The sequence below is a fragment of the Esox lucius genome, chromosome 1, assembly GCF_011004845.1.
Source record: "Esox lucius isolate fEsoLuc1 chromosome 1, fEsoLuc1.pri, whole genome shotgun sequence".
NCBI classification, from domain to species: Eukaryota; Metazoa; Chordata; class Actinopteri; order Esociformes; family Esocidae; genus Esox; species Esox lucius.
In genome coordinates, this window is record NC_047569.1 from 36,560,964 (window position 1) to 36,584,287 (window position 23,324).

Below are 23,324 nucleotides of genomic sequence, written 5' to 3' on the forward strand. Positions count from 1 at the left end.
TGCAAAGTTGCGAAAGAGGAACACACACACGCACGCACGCACGCACGCACGCTCTTTGTATCCAGGTTTACACATAGATGTAAAGCATTGATGGGACATATAGTTCTGTTAAATTGTATATGGGTTTACATCTGAAACATGGCTGGAGTTCTGGTAGTCTACTAGAAGAATGTTAGCACCATGCCACAGCCAAGACATGGAAATTCCTTGCTACAGTTGTGGTGTTGGTTATTCGCCAACAAAACGCATTCTTTGTATTGAACAAATTCCGGTACGTCCTTTTGTTTTTGTTCCATTTGGATAGCGGAATGAATAGCCTACACCCGGAATGTGTCCAAAAGGCGCTCTGTGAAACGTTTTACAAAACAGTTTTTTGCCGGAACGAATATACCTCTAAATTATTCTTAATCTCCCCCCAAAACATATCCCCGTCCATCATATGTATTAATGAGGACATAGTACACAAACAATAATTTAGTCAGTATGCCCAATGTTATAAACTGCACATTTGACATCCCAACACTGACTTTTTATACCACATCACTGGTGCCCAAACCGAGAGAGCTCTACAGTTGCTTTGAATGCAAACGCATACAAAATTCAAGTAAGCAAATACTTTTATTTCCAAACTTGCGTTAAAGCAACTTGTATTCACCATTAAAATTTAATAGGCCGGGTCTGACTGACATGCCCAGGCACTACAGAAGTAGGTCACGCTCCAACCGTGTCCATGTCAATTACCATCAGCCGGACGGCATACTACCGATGATCCCAGGCCGCAGACCATCCCTTCTGATGTTTCTTCACAACTAAAGTGCCACATTCCTAGCGTCTTTTATATAGCTGTTGGACCGCGTCCTAATAATTTGCTTACTATAAAGGCATCTTCGTGGGGCGTTCAATGTCACATTAAATGGTTTCACATCAAACCAGTTTAATTTTCTCAAATTACTGACTAGCAGGTCAGTCAGTTTTATTTTATAAAGCCCTTTTTACATCAGCAGTTGTCACAAAGTAGTTTTACCCAGCCTGAAACCCCAAAGAGCAAGCAACAACAAGTTGTTGGACAGTGGCTAAGGCACAATGCATCATGGTTATAACAATGTGACATCATACACATGGCATATTGTCTCATATAGCACTCAGGACTCATATCACCTGAAAAACAGCTAATAGCTGTCTGGGGGTCAGGACATCAGATAACTATGATAGCAGAATGTGGAGAATTGCAAAAGAAGTTGCAGAAGGAGTTTTCAAAAGGTAACATTTCCTGTTTCCTCATGACAAAATGTTCAGCAACAGCATGATAACAGTGAAGCATTTTCACTTTGCACCATAGCAAAATGTGTTTGAATGCAGGATGTTTAAGCCCCCCCCCCCCTCATCTGGGCCTCTGTCCAAAACCTCTTGACTATACTTTATCAGTCTGCTGAAAAGGGAGCAGACAGATAGCTGAACAGAAAGAATGGTGGCTGTGATAACATTGTTATGGAATTACTAAAATAAGATATTTGGCACAAATAACTGACTGTCTCTACGAGGACATTTTTATTTACAACACGGCTAATACAAAAAAACTAAATATTTGTACTGTCAGGTGAGAACCTAAGATCCAGTGAAAGCAGGTCAGTTGTACATCGTCAGGTGAAGCCACTACGATCAGAAAAATGGGAGAAAACAGTTAAACGGCTGTTCATAATGGATGTTAATGCAAAGGCTGGTTTTTCAGACTGTCAGACTAATCATATTCTGTAGGTTTATTATCTGTGAGAAAGTAAGACAGTAGGGCTTGTATCATCTATGACCGGTGCGGTTACCTGTCTGTAGTTGACTGATACGGTTCCCATCCCCACGATGTCATAGGCTTGAAATTTATCTGTGAAAGGATATGATTAGACCAAGTGCATGTAAATGAATACCTACCCCACATACCCAAGAGTTTGTTGTTACATGGTCATTCTTTAAAAAAAAAAAACACACTTTTGTACACCCCAAACATAATTTTTTTTTTTTATTTGTCTCTAGCCCGTCGCCTTCGCTTACGAATCATGCTGTCCAGTTTCATTAGCAGGTAAAGAAAACCAGGGTAACTGATTGTCATGTCGGGCTCCGTGTAGCGTTGGCCAATCAGCTGCAGGACGAAGTCATCCACCTGCATGCCTAGACCAGACCAGAGCAATTGAGCACAGATCAACCCATGTCTGACACCATATCCTTCTGTTTCAGCAATGTTGTTGGCACGAGTTTCACATGGAACAATAGCAGCGAGAGAGGCCCACCAAGTGAGGAGTTTTTGTTCATGGATCAATTATATTAACACTGATAATTACGAGGACGCAACAAGGTGCCCTTTGGGAATCAAACCCATAAGCCATGTGCAAGCAACTTTGTTCTTCCCAATTGAGCAACAAGGGACCCCATTAAAGAAAGTGTTGAATTTAGTCAACATTAAATTAAAAGTTTTATTGGAACACAAGACCTGTTTGTTCTAATATCAGCTTTGTAGTAGTTAGGATGTTATCAGTGTACTTATGTACACAGGAGATGTTGACCCAATTGTCAGTGGGCCGTGCAGTGCATTCTGGGTAATCCTGGGACAAGGAAGTGCACATATTCAAGAAGTAAATGGCAGTTACTCAACTCCTACCCTGACTTTCAATGAGGAATTTTGTAACCATTAGCTTAGCAACCATCTGAGGCACCATGACCACCTTAACACAAATGGTGAATATTTGGAAGGGTAGGTTAGCCCTCTTGAACGAAGAGAGAAAGTCGGACCTTGTCATTTAAAGTATTTCTAATAGTAGTGTGAAAACAATTCCCACCGTTAAGGAGAACACATTAGGACCTGGTCATTATACCCACTAACTGTGCAAAAAGGGCAAAACATGAACAATGGTGATTTGGCGCCCCCTAAAGGCATCAATGCAAGCTTGTTGTTTAAAGAGTCTACCTGCAGCTTTCAGGGCAGGTGAGATTTCTGGGTATTCCAGCAGCTGTGATCTGTTCTCATCAAATCTCAGAAATATATCCTGTTGTTAAATAGAGAGGAAGAGTAAGACTGACATGACTGAATGTTCTTGTAATAGTTTCAGACAAACACAATCCAAACACAGGCGCCACAGGGTTGTATCATTATTTGATAACCGCAGTTGAAACATCATTTAGTCAAAGAATGTATGAATTTGCAGATCATTTTATTTCGTCCAGCCTATCCTAGTTAAATACATCAAATACTTACACTACTGTACTGCCAGTGTTCTCATAATGAACGATTGATCAAAACCTCCCAATAACAGGTGGGTTAATATGGTTCAATCTTACCGTCCATTTCCTGATCTTGTCCCACAGTGCTTGGAACTCCGGCCAGTCTAGCTGTGCTAAGCCCCGACTCTGGATTGACACTGCAGTCAAGGAAATTGTCCATACTTTGGTTTGGAGAGCTGTGACCTCTTTCTCATATTTTGTTTAAAATGTAATTGTTAGGAAGTAAAATCAACTGGGAGACAGGAAGCATTATTTGAAAGAGGAATACGGAGAGGAAAGATAAGGGAACAGAGCGCCTCGTACCTGTCGGAGACACAATTAGTGTATTTGAGCATAGAATGCCAGACTAGACTCCAGCACACCAATATCCCATGTTAACGGCACATTAGCCACGCAGTCAAGAGTGTTGGGCCAGTCAATGAAAGGTCACTTGTTCAAATCCCTGAAGTGACAAGGGGAAAAATCCTCTTGTTCTGCCCTGGAGCAAGACAGACAACCCTAATTGCAATAGGAATCTGTTCTTATCATACTGACCTGGTAAAATAACAGTAAAAAAAAAAGTTCATGATCAATAGGCGCAAAGACTTGAAATGATTCAATTACTAAGTTTAAAGTTTTAGCTGCCAATTTTAATTAATGAGGGTATTTATGTCCATTTACCTTGAACAGTTTAGTCTATGGGTCTCTCCCAACTGCCAAAGTAAAAGAGCTTTATGAAATTATTTGCCTGCTCATTATATGATCAAAAAGTCTCCTGCTCACCATGAAAGACCTGGAGAGATGCAACAAACTAGATATGCCAACTTCCTTAGAACAAGCTATCATCAAGACTGTAAGAGTCATAACAGCAACAACTGTGTGACCCGTGTTGATGTATTGACATTTCTAACTACTTCCTAACAGGAACTGTGTTGTAAAATTGTGTCGTCTGTACATGTATTGTTTTTTCTGACACGCATGTATTGATTTCCCCAAGAGAAAAAGGATACATCCATGAGGACCACAAAGCTCTTGCAGTGTTCCAGGGCCAGCTTCTTCTCACTGCCTGTCAGCACTGCAGGCCAAAGCCAAACAGGAAGAGACCCGGAAGCCAGTCAGACAAAATATCAGTTGGACACATTTAAGACTTCCTCCTGCTGTGACCACTACTTCCTGCATTGTTTTCAAACGTTCACAGCAGCCAATGAACGACTACTGTGTCAGTGGAGGGATTCATCTGGTTCCACAGAATTCCCATGTCTGCATGATGGCAAGGCGATGGTTATGATCAACCCAGAATCCCTATACTTACTTTTACAGTAATGACAGTTGTGTCAGAATTAGTCGGTAATGAATAACCTCATCTATCTGTGTGAAAGGAGTTAATGTTTCAGTGGGTAGGCTCTAGGCTCTGTTAACATTCTGGGTCCATATGTTAACAGACGAGGAGCAAAGACACCCACACACGGTCTTTAGAAATTAGAGGCAAGTCTATGAGTTAACTCTCTTCACCTTCCGAAATTCGATAGATGCTAACACTTATAAATTCAGGACTGAACACTTCAACCAGTGACATATCTATGGTACCAGTTATGTTCACATAGTCGGTCCATGAGAGATTACAGGTGACAGGCGTTTTCATAACAAGCTGTTGTAAACTAAAACTGTCTACAAAGGTAAAGTCATGTCTTACAGTATTATTTAGATATGCGTATGTGATGTTTGAAATTGATTAAGGTTGTTCATTGAGATTACAGTTAAAGGGTGAGTGATGGCAACTATGAAATCGGGAGTGTAATAAGATGAAATAGTGGAACAACATATTATTCTGTTTCAACTGTATCCATTCAGGCAACTTATTGGGATATGTGCCTGTCATCCAACTGTAAGAAACAAAACGCTTACCCCCGCCTTTTATGGCCTCGGTAAGTAGGTTGAGAAGCTCCAAGGGCCGAACCACCCCCTACAGTTGGGGGTAAAAATAATGAAAGAAAATTCAGGGTAATGCATATTGAACTAGAATTCAACAGTAGTAATTCAACACCACTACATGGAGGTGTTACAGTTCTCACCTTGTTGCAGTGCTTCGTAAACAGCCGGGATGTAGCTTCATCAGAGGGAAGAGCCGAAAGATGTGGAAGAGAAAGCTGCAGAACGGAGAGACACAGTGAACAAAAGACAAATCACACATTTCAGGGGTTCTCTAACCTCTCCGGGGACCCCAAGCCATCTCAGAATGTTATAGCACTGAAATAACTCACATCAATGAGTTGATAAAGCAGTGCTAGCTCTGGTCCACATCTAATACAGAGAACAGCTCGGGGTCCCCAGGAGAGGTTTAAGAACCACTGATCAATTTAGACACAAACACTGAAAAATGGAGTGTGGAGACTGTGGACTTCAAAAGCATGCTGTGATTTTACCTTTCTGGGAGATTTTTCTGCCGTGCTTGGCTTCTGAGCTGGCCTGATAACACGCAGGAACGACATAAGCTCTGTTTAACTCAATGTTATAGTTCGTTCAAATTCATTGCTAGCAATTTAATTGGCATTATATATAGTTATGGTGATAAAAATGCAACCTTGGTTTACACAGCTCGGTAGATTGAAGGATTCAAAGTAACCATTATTGATTATTTTAGATAAAGGCATGTTTTACCTCAAACACTTAATATACTCAAGCATTTAAAAACTCTAGACGCATATACATTGATTAGAGTGTATGACCATTTTAGTTTTTTTATGAGCAACCCATTTTCCCCAGATTTTCTGCACTGCAATATGAAAGGGTCTACATGTCTCAAACTCTTTCCTCCCAATTGGTCAATCAGAAATGTTCCACCCGGTGATTTCACCAGATTGGCTAAAACTCCATCCCTTGACAATAGACAGATTTCAGGTCCTTGCTGATCTGGGACGAATATATCGCCCTCTACTCACGATGCATTGTTGCCCTTTTCTGTCAAAACTCTCAGGATAAACTCTCCCTGCTGATTGGCCATTGTGGTGGAGGGGATGATGACATAATTGCCGGGCGCCAGCCGACCACGAATCACCACCTCTCTTCGTTGAGCGTAACCATTGGTGCTGATGAGGGGGCGGACCAAGCGGAGGTCCATGGGGGATAGGTAAGCATGCTCTGAATTTGCCTGGGAAGAGAGGGGAGTACACAGAACCACACTCTCAGAAAACACACACACACAGAGAAATAAACGGCAACACTAAAATATTCACTCACTCCTCTCGCATAAGGATTCAGTGCTGATATGTCCAGGGGAGGGTGCACAAAACAGACAGTTTCGTAAAATACCACTTGGAAAAGATCGTACATCTCTCCCCATGTTGGCCAGTATCTCTGTTCATTCAACTTGACATTGATTAAATGCAGTAGTGTTGGTTGTCCATTGCATACGCCTGTACACACCACAACAACCCCGCCACCACCATGCCGCACTCAGTTCACAACGGGAAACTTAGCAAACCGCTGAGAGCGGCCTTTTATTGTCCCCAGCACAAGGTGATCATGCTGTCCAATCAGCGTCTTGATAATGCACAGATGTCCGGTGGATGGATTATCTTGGCGAAGGAGAGACGCTCACTAACAGGGACGTAAAACATGAGCACAGAAATACTGTGTGGAGATCCTGAGGTCCATTGTTGGTGCGTATGGAAAACTCAACAAGGACCAACACGTCACATCATGTTCTCCTTTTTTCAGGGAAAATAAGCAATGCTATTCTTCTGTTATTTTTCTTAGTTATTCATTTTTAGTATAGCAAACTGAATAAAACATTATGATGACATTATAGCCACAAGAATTCACTGAAGTCTGGCTCAATTGACTCTACCGTGGTTCTTACACCAGCCTAAGCACGCCAATTCATGCATATCCGTCTACCTCATAGATGTCCAAACCGATGGCCAGGTGGACTCCTCTGAGTCTCTCGTGTTTCTGCATCAGGGCCACCAGGAAGGAACATGTCAGTTCAGGGTCACTGGGATCATCATCTTCCTCCAGAAGGGTCAAGTGGAACTGAGGGTTCTGCCAGAAACAGCCTGGACCCACAAAGCAGCACAAATTATGCAGAAAAATAGACTTTATATGTTAAATAATTTATTTAATGTAATGTATTATTCGTGGGGTGAGTGAGTCTCTCTACTTACTTCCACTGGCAGGACCCCCGGCGGAGAGGTTGGGGACCCAGCTCCCATGATGCATTGTGCATTGCCATGGCCGTTGTGGGCCGTCCAGTATGTTCAGGGTCTGCTCGCTCAGGTGACAGACCTCCATCAAATCAAAGTTCTGACGGAAGTCTGAGACCAGCATCCTGAGAGAGATTCAAATGTTCAGTCTGGATTATTGTAATTACTTATCCTTTTTTTCTATTGCCATCTACTGATAATTTCAATTGTTTTCATTATTATAAATTTTAAATGTATTGGTAATTGCCATAAAAGTGTAATTATATGATATACTTTATACATTTATGTTTTATAAGCCATTTAAGCCATCTGAATGAGGCAGCGGGGGTGGGGGGGGGGTGGGCGGGAGTGTTGTAATTTCTAAACATTCTATTTTTATTCATTTTCAGGTAAATAATTGTATTTGAGTGAAATGTTATTGGTTACATTATTATATTAAAGGTGAAAAAAGGTTAGATATAATTGGTCTTGATTTCAGCTTTCACATAAACATTGTCAGTAAGGGTGTGTAGATTTCATATCCACTTGAGTTTAGTTGGTAGAGCGTGGAGCTTCCAATGCCAGGACTCTGGGTTTGATTCCCACGGGTGGCCAAAGCATAAATTGTGCACTCACTACTTTAAGTCGTTTTGGATGAGACCATCTTCTATGCGGCTTAAATGTTATGAAAGAGGGAAAGCCCGGTGGCACAAAGTCTTGACACTCACCAGAACTCCCCGTCCTCACGCTGGACTCTCCCCAGACGCTGCTGCTCTTCCTCGTGGACATTCCTCCACTCAGGCCTGTGGAGAAACACGTGATGAACTCGCCCCAAACACACACAGCCCTCAGTCCCAGTACACTGACCACATACAACCCAGACATGCCCTTGCTGCTATTATAAAACAGCTACCGAAGGAATCAGAACAAAAATAAGTCAATATTTGTCATACCCACGGTATATGGTGCCATATCAGAGCTTTCAGCCAATTCAGGATTCAAACTGTTTCACCATAACTACTTAATGTAACAATACTATCAATTTTAGCAATGGTTAATTTGTGTCATAGAAACACAAGGTCTCCTCAGCACAATCTAGGGATTGTGAATTCTGCGGGGGAATCTACTTCCTCTAAATCGGTCTGTCCATAAAATACCTCAAGGGGTATTTTTCAGACCAAAAGTGCTCTTTCGCATTTCGTTAGCTTGGTGCCCCTGCCAGTAATGCGCCCAAGTGAATACAACAGATCTCAATTGTAAACGCCACATTCACGTTAAACTTGCTTAAAAAACAATAACCATGACACACTTGTACCAGTAGAAAATACGGTTCATACCTTTGTCTTACGTGGCAAAACGGGGAACATATGTTAACACACGTTTACCAATAGAAACGTGTATGAATTAACGCATTCTCAACCCTCCACTAAATCTAGTCATTCTATGAAGTATGAAGTATATATGGTATATGAGCAATGTAGTGGTTATGGTATGATTAACGGGTTAATAGCTAGCTAACCCATTCATGTCACTCCAACGTCCTTGCCACTCTGTCTTGCCCCAGGGGTTGTGAACACGGATCAGCTCCACAGTCTCAAACTGCGTCTTCACCTGGAGAAGTGGGACAGAAAAAAATAATAATAATCGCCAATAAAAAACGCTTTTACTATTAAACATGAGAAACACAACACCATGTGGAGTGGGCCGGTGATATTTGGATACCAATGTGCACGGTGCACTCGTGAATCTGACAGGTAATTCATCCGCAGTGCTTTCCCAGCTCAGAAGGAAGTCTTACATTTTCAAGGCCGGTCACAGAGTAGGCGTGCCTGAATAGGATTCCAAACTCATTCTGCTGCTCAAGAGGCCCCTGTGAGAGATTAACCCACAAACATGCATGCATGCACGCACACACACACACACACACACACACACACACACGCACGCACGCACGCACGCGCACACGCACGCAGTCAAAAGATAAGACAAGTACAAACAGAACCTTACGCCGCCAAACATTGCTCAATTATAGGGCCTGGTCATAAAATGGAAAGGTTAGACATAAACAATATGATTCCATAAGACGAAAGGTCCTTGCAAACCGGTTTGTGGAGCAAATAAAACAGAAAAATGGTAACTAATCAGAAATAGCTAGAATAGATTGTACACATACTTAGGAAAAGATAAATGATTTCTTGACGATTGGATCGCTTTTAAAATTTGGAAATAAGAAATAATGACTAACACTCAAATAAAACAAGTGATTGATTTAGGTTCCAACCCAATAAGCCAAAAGTATTACAATACATTCTCTCATATTGTCTGTGCTTCCAACCAAAGGCTGCACACCTGTTGAATGATGATCAGCTAAACACATCGGTAAAACAGCAAAAAGGCTTTTATATTGTAATCTAATTTTTACAGATTCAATTTTATTCACAGTCCCAACAGTCGCATCATAATTAGACTTTTTAATATGCTTCAATGCTTGAAATTACGATTGACTAGAAATCTAAGTAGACATCTGACAGGACTAGTTTTTAATATGCAGATGAAGCCAATATTCATATAGTTAGAAACATATCTAATCCATATGTTATAATGCAACAACCATTTATGAGCAGCTGTGAAAACCGTAATATCGATTTGCCCCAGCAATATATATTGTGATTTGTAAGACGTGTTCAGTCTTTTCCTAATATCTCTTAACCGGAAACTATTCTAAAAGGGACTAAAAGTTATAACCAGACTACGTTACTGGGTTTGGTCCGAATTACACTTGTGGACAGGTAACAATGAACACATTACATTTAGGAAGTCACCTACCCAACCCTCTAGTCAAAGGCCACTGGGTCACCTGTAACGTCTCTTTTACGACAGGTACAAACACACACCTGGCAGTTGGCACAGTTAACGAGGGCTCCCTTGGCAAGGAGGGGCTTGAGGAAGCCTGCCAGGTCCATGGGCAGCGACGCCACGGTCAGCACCTCCGTCACACCCCCAGTCATATCCACCATGGCCTCGTGGGGGAAGCCCATATTTAAGGCCAGATAGCCCCCCTTGAGCCTGACAGGGAGGAAGCGTCAGCTTAGCCGGAGAAGCAACATTCCAGAGAAGCGGACGTGCACAGGTACGTCTTGTTATCATAACCTTCAGACTTAGGTAAGCACATGCTAAAGGCAGTCATGACACTGACAAGATGGAGAGACAGGCACCTCTGGACAAACAAAGTACTACAGGTTCAAATAAACTTAATTTATTTTTGACCTGTCTGTGTGTCAAGAAGGGGGGGGGGGTAAGGAAGGAAGGAAGGAAGGAAGAAAGAAAGAGAGAATGTCTGTGTAACAGGAGAGCAGAAAAGGACCCTAGAGATCCGAGAAACAGAAGAACCAGGCAGCATGGTGGACAACAGGAACACTAACTTAGCGTAGGCCTTCTCCAACAGAGCGCTCCAGAACTCCTCTTTCTGTGAGGAGCTCAGGTAGATCAGCTTGCCCTTCTGCGTCGGTAGCAGGTCATCAACTTTCACAATCTCCCACTCCCCATACTGCCAGAACTACAGACATACATGGTTGAATTATGATCTATAGAACTCATAGATGGATACACAGATTTTTTTATTCAATTCATAAATACAGCAAGCAGGCTTTAGAGGGTAGAATATCAGGACGTGTCCTAAGAAGTGCATCTTGCCAAGCCATACTGCTCCACATTACACTGGTCACTTAACCACGAAGGAAGCCAGATCCAGTGTACTTAGAGGACAGCCCTCCTCCAGCTAAGACTGCAATTAACTTGTTGGTCCCCGACTAACTACAAGGAGCGATGTGGCATGTCATTCCTACCCAACAATCCCTGCTAACAACCGGGATGCTGCTTAACCAATTTGCACCTCCCTTTGCAGGACTCCAGGACCCCCAAAAGGGAGGTGCTTAGACCGTTGCTACCAAGGGGAGTACCAAACAGTACCTTTGGAAAACATTCACACCACTTAACTTTCTCCACATTTTATTATAGAGAGAATTTATGATTGCATTTTATGCACACAAAAAAAATAAAATGGAAGTGAGCACAGATTTGAGTCTTCTTGGGTGTGCCTCTACCAGCTTTGCACACCAGGATTTTGGGCAGTTTCTCCCATTCTTCCTCATAGATCCTCTCAAGCTTTGTCAGATTGGATGGGGAGCATCGGTGAAATGCAATCTTCAGGTCTCCCCACAGATATTAAATGGAGCTCAAGTCCCAGCTTGGCCTGGCCATTCATTAACACTCACAGACTAGTCCAAAGACAGTGTTCTGGGGTGTAGTCGTACTGAAAGACGAATCGTTTCTGCAGTCTGAGGCACTGTGCACGCTGGATCAGGTTATCTTCAAGGACCTCTCTGTATTTTTCTCTGTTCATCCTAGCCTCAATCCTGTCCAGTCTCCCAGTCCTTGTCACTGAGATGCGTCCCCATAGCACTCCACCCCTCCATCATGCTTCACTGTAGGGATACATTAGTGAAGTGCCTGCGTGGTACCTTGTTTTCATCCGTGGTACCTTGTTTTCGAAAGGGCTGGGCATTCACACCATATAGTTTCATTTTAGTCTCATCAGACCAGAGAATGTGTTCCCTCATGCTCTCAAGTGTTCTTCAGCTGGCACGTTGTGTGCTTTTAACTCAGAAAGGGCTTCCCTCTAGCCACTATACCATAAAGGCCTGTTTGAGTGCTTCAGAGATGGTTGTTTTTCTGGCAGGTTCTCCCATCCATGCTGACAAACACTGAAACTCTGTTAGAGAGGCCATTGGGTTCTTGGTCACCTCCCTGACCAAGCCACTTCTAGCCCAGTTTTTGAGTTTGTTAATTAATTTAAAATGTAGTCTATTACAACAAAATGGAGTAAGGGAAGAGTCTGAATTTTTTCCAAAAGGCACCATATGTTGTTTTTCAAATCAATTCAGAACAGAGAGAATAAAAAAATTACAGTCTGAGACCTCAGACCACTGAGAGGGAAAAACATATCTCCAAAAGGGAATATGTTTTTAACGGCCTTTACACCTGACATTTCAAGTCAGGGGCATAATCGAGAGGGCCAAAACCGTAATGTATCATGAGTACACTGTGACTGGCTAATTTCTAAAAAAACAATAACTTGCCATTTACTGATTTGTAGATCACCTGCACTCATTCAAACAGAGAGAAGCTCAGGCAACATCCATGAATATGAATGTATTTTTTTTTTTCTCAGCTGTCTTCAAAGCCCCATGAATGTATTGCACCGCTTTGTAGCACCTAAACACAACAAAACCTTGACAAATACTGTACACACAAATAGGTTCATGCTTTGTGGCTGACCCGGAAGTAAAAGCTGCCGTCGTAACCCTTCTGGAAGCTCTGTTCCACGGGCACCACTCGCTCCAGCAGCGGACGATACATGGACAGGGACGCCACCGCAGACAGAAACCAGCAGTCATCTAGTCATCGGAGAGCCGCAGGAGAGGAATCATGGTGAAGGTACACGTTCATATTTCTGGACAGGTAATTTTCCCACTGTGGCAAACTACCCCCCCCCCCCCCCCCCCCCCCCCCCGAACCCGGGCATCCCAAGTGCTACGCCCTCCACCACTGTGACACTGGAAACATGACTGAAAGCGCGATGCAAAGGCGTTGCCTGCTTTGGGCAGTGTGTCCACTGCACGTCGATGGTCCACTTACTCAAAACGCCCTGACAGACATCCATTCGCGTGGCTCCATCCACTATGAACTGTGGTGTGGGGCAGATATCCTAGGAGAGAGGAACGCAGCGTGAGGGCACGACGCAACACGCCTTATCGGTTAACTGACATTCCTGTATAGGTGCTTATGGAGGTGTAAAGGATTATCACTGAACCCACAGGGACATTCATCCACTGTTTACAGTAAAGAGACAGTCACGGCATGGGCCTCCCTTGCATGTGCTGAGCTGTTCATGACTGAAAACAGCCTGCCAGGCATTAGGGAAGGCGTCGTTTCCTTATATATTCTCAACTGAGAGTAACAAATAAATTAGAGATGGGTGCACAGTACTGTGTGAGGTAAGGGGAGCTTTGTGTCTTCACGAGAGAAACAAGAAGAATATGGCAAACAGACTCACTTGTCAAACCATGGGATTACACGTTAATGTGTGAAAACTTTTCACAGTATAGGTTTGACATTAGGCAATGACAGCTTGATGGACTTCAGCTAAAAAGGTCTAAAAAATTTTTTAACAAAAGTAATGCAGTAGCCTTCAATCCAGTGTCAATAATCACAAAGTAATGTTGTAGGACGGGTTTTACCTTTCAGATCATAATGAGTGATATTTTGGACAGAGGAGTCTTGATCTTCACTATTCATCTTAACGTCATGAAGCGTTGGTAGACTAATGATAAACCACAGTGCAGGCTTTTTTTCCTAAGTCAGTAACCAGACTTGTCCGACACTCAACAATGTCCTTATGTCACAACTTCCATGTTCAATCTCACATGGTTTTGAATTTGAAAAGCTAGACCCTATGACGAACAAATATGAATCAGTGTATATCATTGTGCAGTGTGTGTTGTTTTGGCTGGTTGAAAGCCTAAACATTAGGTTCCAAACCAATTTCACAAAGACAGGGGTGTCACTCCCGGCTTTTACTTGTCTGATGAATTAACGTCACTGATTAGTTATGAACTATGTTCACTAGTCGTCAATCTGGACACAAAAAAAGAAAAATACAAACCCTCTGACATTAGGTCCCTCTGAGTTATATCCCTCACACCCATGGGCTAAACTGTTAATAGCGAGTATGTGCGTGCTTGATTAGCACCAGCAGAATAATGACACACCTCCCAACACTTCAATTGGTCATGTTTTGAAAATAACTGTCCGGAAAAGACATCCATGCCATCATGTCAATGCAAAATATCTCACGTATAATTGTGTGGCAATTATATGCAACGCGTGTCATCCGATGGTTTGATTTGTATACACTTGCTCTATAAAGAAAGGGGATTCCATATAGGCTACACTGAGACTAATTAGGTTCCACATTTCTAACTGTTTTAACAAAGTAATTGCACCTTAGGTCGCCTCCATTCCATCGGAGGTTGAAGAAGCAGATCTCCCATTGGAAAGTCGCGGTCCAAGAACAAGACATCATCCGCTAAATTACCAGGAAATAATGCAGGCTTATCAGGCGGAATTATTGATGAAAGGCTACTTCCAGAGATATAGGTGGCTCCGAGCTCGTCTGTCGAAGCCACTTTTCGTCCTTTCTCTGCGACCAGAGACTTCTTGTCATGTCTATCACTCATACCGTCGTAATTCTAAGCTTGTTTAAATAACTAATATTTCTGTTAGTCAAGATCAACCGTGAAAGAGGAACTCTTTTGAAACGCCTTTTCGTTTACCGCCTTTATAGACTATATCCCGGAACGCTAGTTTAACTGTTCTTCCAACTTTTAACGGCTTTGCACAGATACCTTGTGGAATAACTAATAGCCACACCCTCAATACAAGTTACTCACCTGCGAAGGGGGGCCACTATGGAGTTCGATGTGTCTCAATATTCGTACATTTATCTAGAAAATCCGTGCGTATATTCATCACAACTCACAAATAAAAATTGGATTTGTAAATGTGAAAAAATATTTTAGAAATAAAAACATTCTGTAACTATGTAAACATGTTTCACAAATATAAATAAAATGTGTGAAAATGTAAAAACACGTTTCGCAAATAAAACTATTCTGTAATATATATATGTATAACTGTTGCTTAACAATAACAAGTGTTGACTTTTACAAATCATAATTTTATTTGATCTGAATTTTATACAAACACATTTTTGAGACACATTTTCCTTCGGTCGACAAGTTCTCGTGTGCTTGGTTTCAGAGGGCTCGCTTGGTGGGACTTATGGAAATTCCGGAGTGGATCCTGGTAGATTGAAGTCTATAGGGAGTTTGGACACGTTTTTCCTGACATGTGAGTATAACGTTTATTTGTATAACAATGTTTTCAGCAAATGACTGCATCACCAATGGGTAATACAACGCAGAATCCAGGGAATGAAGCATCGGACACTCATTGGGGAGGACCCCCAGACCCCACTTAATTTTTGTCCCCCAGGTTTGGGGCAGCTGGCAAGGTGTCCCTTATTTTTCCACATTGAAGATGGCAACCCTAATCTAACCCTACGGCGCGACTGACTAGATAACGGTATGTTGTTGACTTGCACAGCTGGATTTGGTTCATTCAGTGTGAGTCTTGCACATCTACACTGAGAGAAAAAATTATTTGATCCCCTGCTGATTTTGTTCATTTGCCCACTGAATAAGAAATGATCAGTCTATAATTTTGATGGTAAGTTTATTTGAACAGTGAGAGACAGAATAACAACAACAAAAAACCTGAAAAATACATGTCACAAATGTTATAAATTGATTTGCATTTGAATTTTTTTGAACAATGCTGTGCTTTTCATGTCTGGACACAGTTCTTGTGATTTTGTCAGCCCTTTTTGCCTCACCCATGAAGTTTTTCTCATGTCTTATTTAAAAATGTAGAAAAAAAATTATCTATCTGATGCCATTTTGGCAAAGGATTTCTAAAATGCAATAATGAAAGAAGCCTTGGCAGCAGTGTGAACAATTAAAATAAAATAATAAACTTGACAAGCTAAGCAATTATAATGACATTCATATTTTGTATTTTTTATGCAAGACCTTGGCGTGACAAAGCAAATACACTTGTGTGCCTTTGGTTGCTGACCACTGTGACATAGACCGTACTGAAGAGATGGGTATTCAGCAAAGATTTAAGGTAGGGAGTGGTCCTGCGTCTCTCAATTGGATTGTTATGACATTCCACAATAATGGAACTCTATGGGACAAAGCCTTGCCTCCAGCTATTTGTTTAAAAAATCAAGGAGCATTAAAAGAGAGAAATTACGGCAGAAATGTTTGGCCAGGCTTAAACCATCTTCCCTAGTAATGCTGGTGTTATAATAGCATGATAATTGAAATTATAATTAATTTGTGCACATATTTTCAAACCATTTTGCATGACAAAATATAGGAAAATAGTTTAAAATGAGTCAAATGTATCTAATTTAGGTCATCATTTTCACAAAATAAATAATGTTGGGGACCCACACTGTGCCAAGATATACGTTCTAACAAATCTAAGGGCTGGTTATATACACAAGAATGAAAGAGGTTTAGAGGAGTAAAAAATACATTCAGATTTCAATGTGTTTTCTTTCACATGTTTACTTTTAAATAGTCGTTGCTTCAAAATGAACAGTTGAACATAGGTATCAGACATAGAACATAAATAGGTAACACATAAATACATCAATAAATAGGCAGAGGATTATATTGCTTTCCAGGAAATATTTTGATAGATCAAATACACATGTAAATGTCATAATAATTAACAACGAAAGCACTGTCAAGCACTATCAATAAATAGTAAGAAAATATCTCTTTAGTACATAGTACCTATTCAATATAAGAAACTGGCTGTCTCTTATTTCAGAAAAGAATATTTTAGTTCATAAAATGAATAAATAGTTATTTGGTTTGTATCTTGATGAAGTTCAGAATAGTTCAATAGTTGGTATGAATCTCAATCAATCTCTTCAGTTTTTTCTGTTGAAAAAAATATTAATAATAATATTACTACAATATAATTCACAAGTTTGTGGCTTTAGACATTTCTGTTGAGCTATACAAAAAAATTATAAAAGATCAGGATGGTAAAAACAAAGAGCCTATACACAGTAACTTCAACCTATAACCTACATAATCATGGGTTCAACGTTCAGGTTTTGCAGTCAATTTGTTCATGTTTAATTTGCCTATATATCCAGCATTGCATATGCAACCTAAACCTATATCCTTGAACCTATATCTTTGCATTTATGGAAGGTAAATATCCAATCTAACTGTTGACATCCATCTTATCTGTGATGTTTGCATTTGATATACATATGTGGGCTGTATCTTCTACTTACTTGGCCAGCAGCTTATCAATGAATCTTTTGACCCAGGGAGCATTGGGATCCAGACAAATATCCTCGTGGGTCTTTAGAGTGGCTCTACAGGACAGAAGTGAAGAACAGTCAAAAAAAATCATATCACATTTTAGATTCGACATTTTTTGGTGAAAAGGACAGTGATCAAACGCCTGGACTGAATAATTAAATAAGAACAATACTTTTAAGTTTACATTGTTTAGAAACACTGTTTAAAGGGTCAGTCTGCAGTTTAAACAATGACAAAGCGGCACACCTAAATGTTAACACTCAAGCTCAAAGACAGATCTATGGATGCAAAGGCAAACAATGGATAAAATGTAAATGCTAGTTTGAAAATGTTTTAAGGCTACACAGTATATTTACAATTAATTTACAAAAAAAAGGGAGAAACCAGTGTATATTACAGTTGATCTAAGCTCATGAAGCATTATAAGGAGAATGGAGCAGGAACTCACATGATCTCAGTGTCTTTGCAGTGTGGGCTGGGTGGGAAAATCTCCACCTTTGCAATTAAATTACCAACACGCCTGCTCTCTGTCTTAATGCAGCGACATCGTGGCTCAACCGAGATTCCGCTAAGACTCATCCCTGTTATGTTAAACATAAGAAGGCATGGGTCAAAGTGAGAAGAAATACCTGGTGGACATCCATCATGATGACAAACACAGTGAGCAAACTGAACACTTCTGTTCCTCACTCAAAACATTATTTTTCAACTTTTTTTCCAGAGCTGTATATTCATATCCAAAGTGTGTCTATATGTTAAAGTTACAAGAGTTGTCAAAAGTTTTTACTCACCCTCAGTGATGGTCAGGCAGAACAGAACCAATGCAACAAGACTGGCCAACATTCTGATGCTTGTCTTCATCGTGGAGTTGCAGTAAAATAAATCTACAAGACCTCTGATAAAGTCTAATACTATCTTGCTGGTAACTAATGTTGTGAACTATAATGTAGTTATGTCGTCGTCTCTTTGTCAGTCCGAGTTTAGGAAGGGAGAAGCTGTGTCTTCCATTGTGAGGAGAGTGCGTTTTAAAGCCATGTTCTGGAAGTGAGTCATTGAGGATAAAGTGTTGTGAAATCTGGGGCAAACCGGTTAAGTGAGGCATAAAAAGACCCCTAGGGATGTTTAAACCGCTTTCTCATGTGATTGCCTTCAAGGTAAAAGTGTTGTGAAAATGTGATAGCCTTCAAGGTAAAAATGTTATGAAATGCCAGACTTTCAAAGCATTGATGATGCACAACTCGCTAATAACTAGGCACAAGCAATCAAACATGAATACATTGTAATCATAATTAATGCAATGTTGCTGTGACTGAATTGTGGGGAAATATATTTTGTCCCAAGACATTCATCACACAGGATGGACTATTTCCACAAAGAATCATCAGCACTGATTAGTGTCATCAGGTTAAAAAATAAAGTGTTGCCCCTTCTTTCCCCAAGGGACTAAGGGACAGTGTAGGCAGCCATTTCAACTCAGAAGGGCCACATACCTTTAACAGATTTTAACAGATTGACAGAGGGCCTAATGATCTACTGATACCATTCAATAACGACTACCACAAACATAGACCATCAGATCCCCTCTCCCACATTCATGACACTATCTACACATCTATCGTTGCTCTAACTTGTCCGAACACAGGGACTCAGTAGTTTTCCATTACCTCAATCCGTTTATGCACCAGATCAGGAAAACTACCACCACAGTAACATATTGATTTGTTGTGTACAGTTATGTCCTTGAAAACATTTCTTATCAAGGTTTGTATTTTGTGTGCCCTGTATTCAACAATCGTGTCCTTTGCCAGTCACATACCGGTTTAAGTGATTAATGGCACTGCTTGTTTTTAGGGACAGAAACAGACATTTTATACTCGTGCTACGATTGTGGCCTGTGCTACAAAACAATGAACCTCAACAATGAATGTAGGGCCCTGTAACTAATTTAATTCAAATCAAATAATAGCTATCAACAATACATAAATGTACTGTAGGGGTGTGACCAATGTTTTAGCATTAAGTAAAATCCCAAAATCGAAACTCTAATTGTATTTAATCTTCACAAATTAAAACCATAGTAACTTTTTATTTTTTTACAAGACTACTACTAACAGGTTCCAATCATTATAAAAAAAATAATTAAATCCTAACTTCAGACTTCCCACTGTTATATTTTTGTTTGCCCAGGGGAAAGGGGGTTGCTTCTGGGGTGTGCAGATAGGCAATAGGCCCATGGGCATACATATACCTGTAGTGAGTCCTCTGTCTATAAACACTAGATTAGTGTCTGGGTGGGCCACCCTCTGTATTTTTTTTATTAGAGAGAGTATAGGTGTTCCTGTGCAAGTTTAGTTCTGTGGGGGGAGTTGACAGTTGTTTCTTTGCTTTGGTCCTGCCCAGCCCCTTTTCTCAACTTTACTTCTGCACATTCTAGGAGAGACCAATAAACCTCCTGGGTTGAAAAGGGTACTTTCAGTTGTCTGTCGTCCATTCCTTTCTCATTCCTCTTCCTGTCATAGCGTGTGTGTGTGTGTGTGTCGCCTCTGAAGGGACGTGACAGTACTCATAGATTACAATAGTGATCTAACGCTAGTTTAATTGAGAACGTAAAATGTGACTGTTTATGTTCCAGCTCTATTCAGATTATTAGCCAGATTTCTTGCCATCTTGTTTGGTGCTGTAGCCTGGCCATCTGATTTGAAGATCTGTAGTTCTGTCATTTTAATTCCATCTTCATTTTAATTCCATAAGATTAGCCAGACAGATTGGATCCTAATGAATGCAATACACAGACCCTAACTGGATATAACCTATTGCACTTGCAACAAAGACTCTTAAAACTGGCAACCTTTAAGAGGTCAGTTAAATTTAAACTAGCCTCGGAATTGAGCAAATACGTACTCTAGAAAACTTCCTAACCAGAATTTTTGAACGGTATGCATTCTCCATAATGATTAGTGTTGTACAAATATCAGGATTACTGCTATTTGTACAACCCTAATATTTCAGAGGAAGTGTGTCATTCTATAACAGATTGATGGGTGATTTGGTCACTTGGATTTCAGGCTGTATTACACAACACACATGCAATAAGTAGGGACAGTTATTTCCTGAACATAAAGTGAACTGACAGGGAGATCTTGGTATGACTGCATTGCTTGCCATGTGACAGAATATGGGTCAAACATACACAGGAAGTACAGTATGTTTTGCAGCTACTGCCTTCATCCAATGTTTTAAAATGGGTAAATGTATATCATAAAGGAAAGGTTTGGCAGTTAATCTTACTTGCATAATGACTTTTACACATTTTTGTACTTCTTGCTTGTCCTCAGTGAGGACTGTAACCTCAACTTCAGTGTTGCAAATATCCTCATCTACCAAATACGTCACACATGAAATGCATAAAATTGTGAGTTGAGGGATGACGTACAGTGGGCACAGTAGGCAGTGGAGGGTGTTGCATTGAAATACTTCATTTTGAGTTTGGGTTTGAGACACACTGGACTAGACTACAGTCAACTCAAGAAATGTTGCCACCACTAAAATCAATTTTGCCAATGACCAATAGAGCTTTTTGGTTTAAACTCCACTCGCCGTGTTTGGAGGAAGAAGAAAGATGAGCACAACCCCAAGAACACCATCCCAACCATGAAGCATGGTGGTGGAAACATCATTCTTTGGGGATGATTTTCTGCAAAGGGGACAGGACGACTGCACCGTATTGAGGGGAGGATGGATGGGGCCATGTATCGCGGGATCTTGGCCAACAACCTCCTTCCCTCAGTAAGAGCATTGAAGATGGGTCGTGGCTGGGTCTTCCAGCATGACAACGACCCGAAACACACAGCCAGGGCAACTAAGGATTGGCTCCGTAAGAAGCATCTCAAGGTCCTGGAGTGGCCTAGCCAGTCTCCAGACCTGAATCCAATAGAAAATCTTTGGAGGGAGTTGAAAGTCAGTTTTGCCCAGCGACAGCCCCGAAACCTGAAGGATCTGGAGAAGGTCTGTATGGAGGAGTGGGCCAAAATCCCTGCTGCAGTGTTTGCAAACCTGGTCAAGAACTACAGGAAACGTATGATCTCTGTAATTGCAAACAAAGGTTTCTGTACCAAATATTAAGTTCTGCTTTTCTGATGTATCAAATACTTATGTCATGCAATAAAATGCTAATTAATTACTTAAAAATCATACAATGTGATTTTCTGGATTTTTGTTCTCCCCACTGTATAGACTTTAGTTCAAGGCTTACATGTGTCCAAGTTAATGCCTGTTAAATTTGAATTGAGTTTGAAAAGTCAGGTGGAGCAACCAATAAGTTTAATATAATAAATACATTTTAATGAACATATCTTCCCATATTAAATTAAGTTATTTAAGTGCATCTACAGATTTTTTATTGACATTTGTAGATGCCATAATCAAGCAAGGAGAAATCAGCACAACTAAGCTTGTTTAAACAGTGATCCACTTGCTAGGGCAGAGTACCTTGCCAAAAGCAAATCAAAGTATTGTGTTAATATCTGGATAAGTTACAACTAAAGTTACTATGGTGTTATTTGTTGGTATGGTATGGTTACATGCATTATTATTACTAAATAGTGGTGTTCCATGTTACAGTACAGATAAGTCATTAATTTGAATGATTATCTCTCATCCATGCTCAGGGGCGACTGGTCATTAGGGGCAGGTGGGGCACAGCTGTTGACAACCTATTGTCAACAGAAAGAACTGCAACAAAATTGTTTTTATTTCTCTAAGATTACTTCCAATAATGTATTATCTTCGTAAATTGCATATCATTTGCGTTAGGATTTTATTTCACGTTCATTGGTCCCTGCCTTGCTGCTTCAGGAGGAGGGTAGATTGTCTTAGCTAGCTTTTTAGCTTCACAAACGCCAGATCACTTGAGAAAATGAATAAAGTGGATTTCAAACTCGAGCACCGGTTTGAAACCCTTAATTTGGAGGATAAACTTGAAGTAAAGTGATTTGGTGCCCATCAGCCACGGGATATTCATCACTCAAACTGCTGGTAAAAGTAACCGCGGGTTTAACGTGGAGTGGTTTTTGAAGAATAAGTTAACGGTTAGCCCAGTTTGTTCACTGCTATGCTCACCAGCTGAACCTGACCTTGCAGCAACTTTGTTCAGCAAGGATGAGCATCCTGAAGCTGTTTTTTGCAGATTTAACTGCTTTTGGCCCATTTTCTCTGGCACTCCAAAACGTGTTGCGGCACTTGCTCAGGCAACACAGAGAGGCATTCCACAGCCACCCGCTATACGATGGAACTTTAAAAGTAAAACTGTCAATGCAGTTTGGGAAAACCGCGCTGCGCTGCTCCTGTGTTTGGAGGGCATATGCCCACAACCAGGATGGGATGAGGCCACCATCAGAGAGGCATACAGCCTGCCAGAAAAACTCCAGGACCGAGCCTTTCTGCTGCTGCTGGAATTTCTTTCCCCTTATGCCAGAAGTTGATGTTTTATACAACACTCTGCAAAAACTGAGCATCGATGCATCTGGGATTAGCAGTGCGCTCACCCGTTTCAAGGAGAATGTCCAGAATATGCGGAAACTAACTGTTCACGATGGAACAGACGAGCCAGGCCGACGAGTAACCAACACAGCGCCAGTGATGAAGGAGGCATGCGACACAGTCATCTCCCAGGTGGAGCAGAGGTTTTCACAAAGTGACCACCTGATCGCTGCCAAGCTGGTTGACAGCTCACTCTTCCCACAATTTGTCCTGCCATTCCCTACATCTGAGCTTGACTGTGCGGTGAAACTATGGCCTCTAGGAAACAAGGAAAAGTTGAAGTCTGATCTGACCACGCTGTACCGCCACACTGAGCTTCACACTG

General features: G+C 41.1%; 2 protein-coding genes across 4 annotated transcripts; both read right to left on the bottom strand.

Annotated features, from left to right (window-relative positions):
• Positions 1-599: 599 nt before the first annotated feature.
• zgc:85932 (CysPc and EFh_PEF_CAPN13_14 domain-containing protein) lies at positions 600-15,041 on the bottom strand. Of its 3 annotated transcripts, XM_020052145.2 has the most exons (21): positions 14,939-15,041; positions 14,492-14,574; positions 13,125-13,194; positions 12,765-12,883; positions 10,850-10,983; positions 10,322-10,493; positions 9,226-9,297; positions 8,947-9,038; positions 8,156-8,230; positions 7,410-7,573; positions 7,144-7,307; positions 6,186-6,394; positions 5,670-5,712; positions 5,319-5,393; positions 5,152-5,209; positions 4,257-4,321; positions 3,325-3,393; positions 2,954-3,032; positions 2,044-2,160; positions 1,818-1,876; positions 600-1,653 (listed from the first exon to the last, which is right to left on the bottom strand). In XM_020052145.2, the coding sequence occupies exons 2-21, from the start codon at positions 14,537-14,539 to the stop codon at positions 1,627-1,629; spliced, it is 1,911 nt and encodes a 636-aa protein (XP_019907704.2). In that variant the 5' UTR covers positions 14,540-14,574; positions 14,939-15,041; the 3' UTR covers positions 600-1,626. The 3 variants fall into 3 exon arrangements, with proteins under 3 accessions (XP_019907704.2, XP_010896848.2, XP_019907684.2); XM_010898546.3 differs by lacking the exon at positions 14,939-15,041 and having other exon boundaries at positions 7,144-7,301; positions 14,492-14,928; XM_020052125.2 differs by lacking the exon at positions 14,939-15,041 and having other exon boundaries at positions 14,492-14,928.
• Positions 15,042-15,908: 867 nt separating this feature from the next.
• Positions 15,909-19,490, bottom strand: LOC105026815 (permeability factor 2-like). Its single transcript, XM_010898548.4, has 4 exons — positions 18,253-19,490; positions 17,910-18,042; positions 17,431-17,514; positions 15,909-17,065 (listed from the first exon to the last, which is right to left on the bottom strand). Exons 1-4 carry the CDS (start codon positions 18,320-18,322, stop codon positions 17,056-17,058), a joined length of 297 nt encoding a protein of 98 aa, XP_010896850.2. The 5' UTR covers positions 18,323-19,490; the 3' UTR covers positions 15,909-17,055.
• Positions 19,491-23,324: the final 3,834 nt, after the last annotated feature.

Bases quoted from the DNA above. Each gene is read 5' to 3' on its own strand.
- zgc:85932 (XM_020052125.2), bottom strand. From the start codon at position 14,725: ATGAGTGATAGACATGACAAGAAGTCTCTGGTCGCAGAGAAAGGACGA. The intron at 8,231-8,946 runs GTTAGCTAGCTA...GTTTCTCCACAG, and splicing joins CGTTGGAGTGACATGAATGG to GCCTGAGTGGAGGAATGTCC. The intron at 7,574-8,155 runs GTGAGTGTCAAG...AATCTCTCTCAG, and splicing joins CGTGAGGACGGGGAGTTCTG to GATGCTGGTCTCAGACTTCC.
- LOC105026815 (XM_010898548.4), bottom strand. From the start codon at position 18,322: ATGAAGACAAGCATCAGAATGTTGGCCAGTCTTGTTGCATTGGTTCTG. The intron at 18,043-18,252 runs GTGAGTAAAAAC...TTAACATAACAG, and splicing joins CTGCCTGACCATCACTGAGG to GGATGAGTCTTAGCGGAATC. The intron at 17,515-17,909 runs GTGAGTTCCTGC...TCTGTCCTGTAG, and splicing joins TGCAAAGACACTGAGATCAT to AGCCACTCTAAAGACCCACG.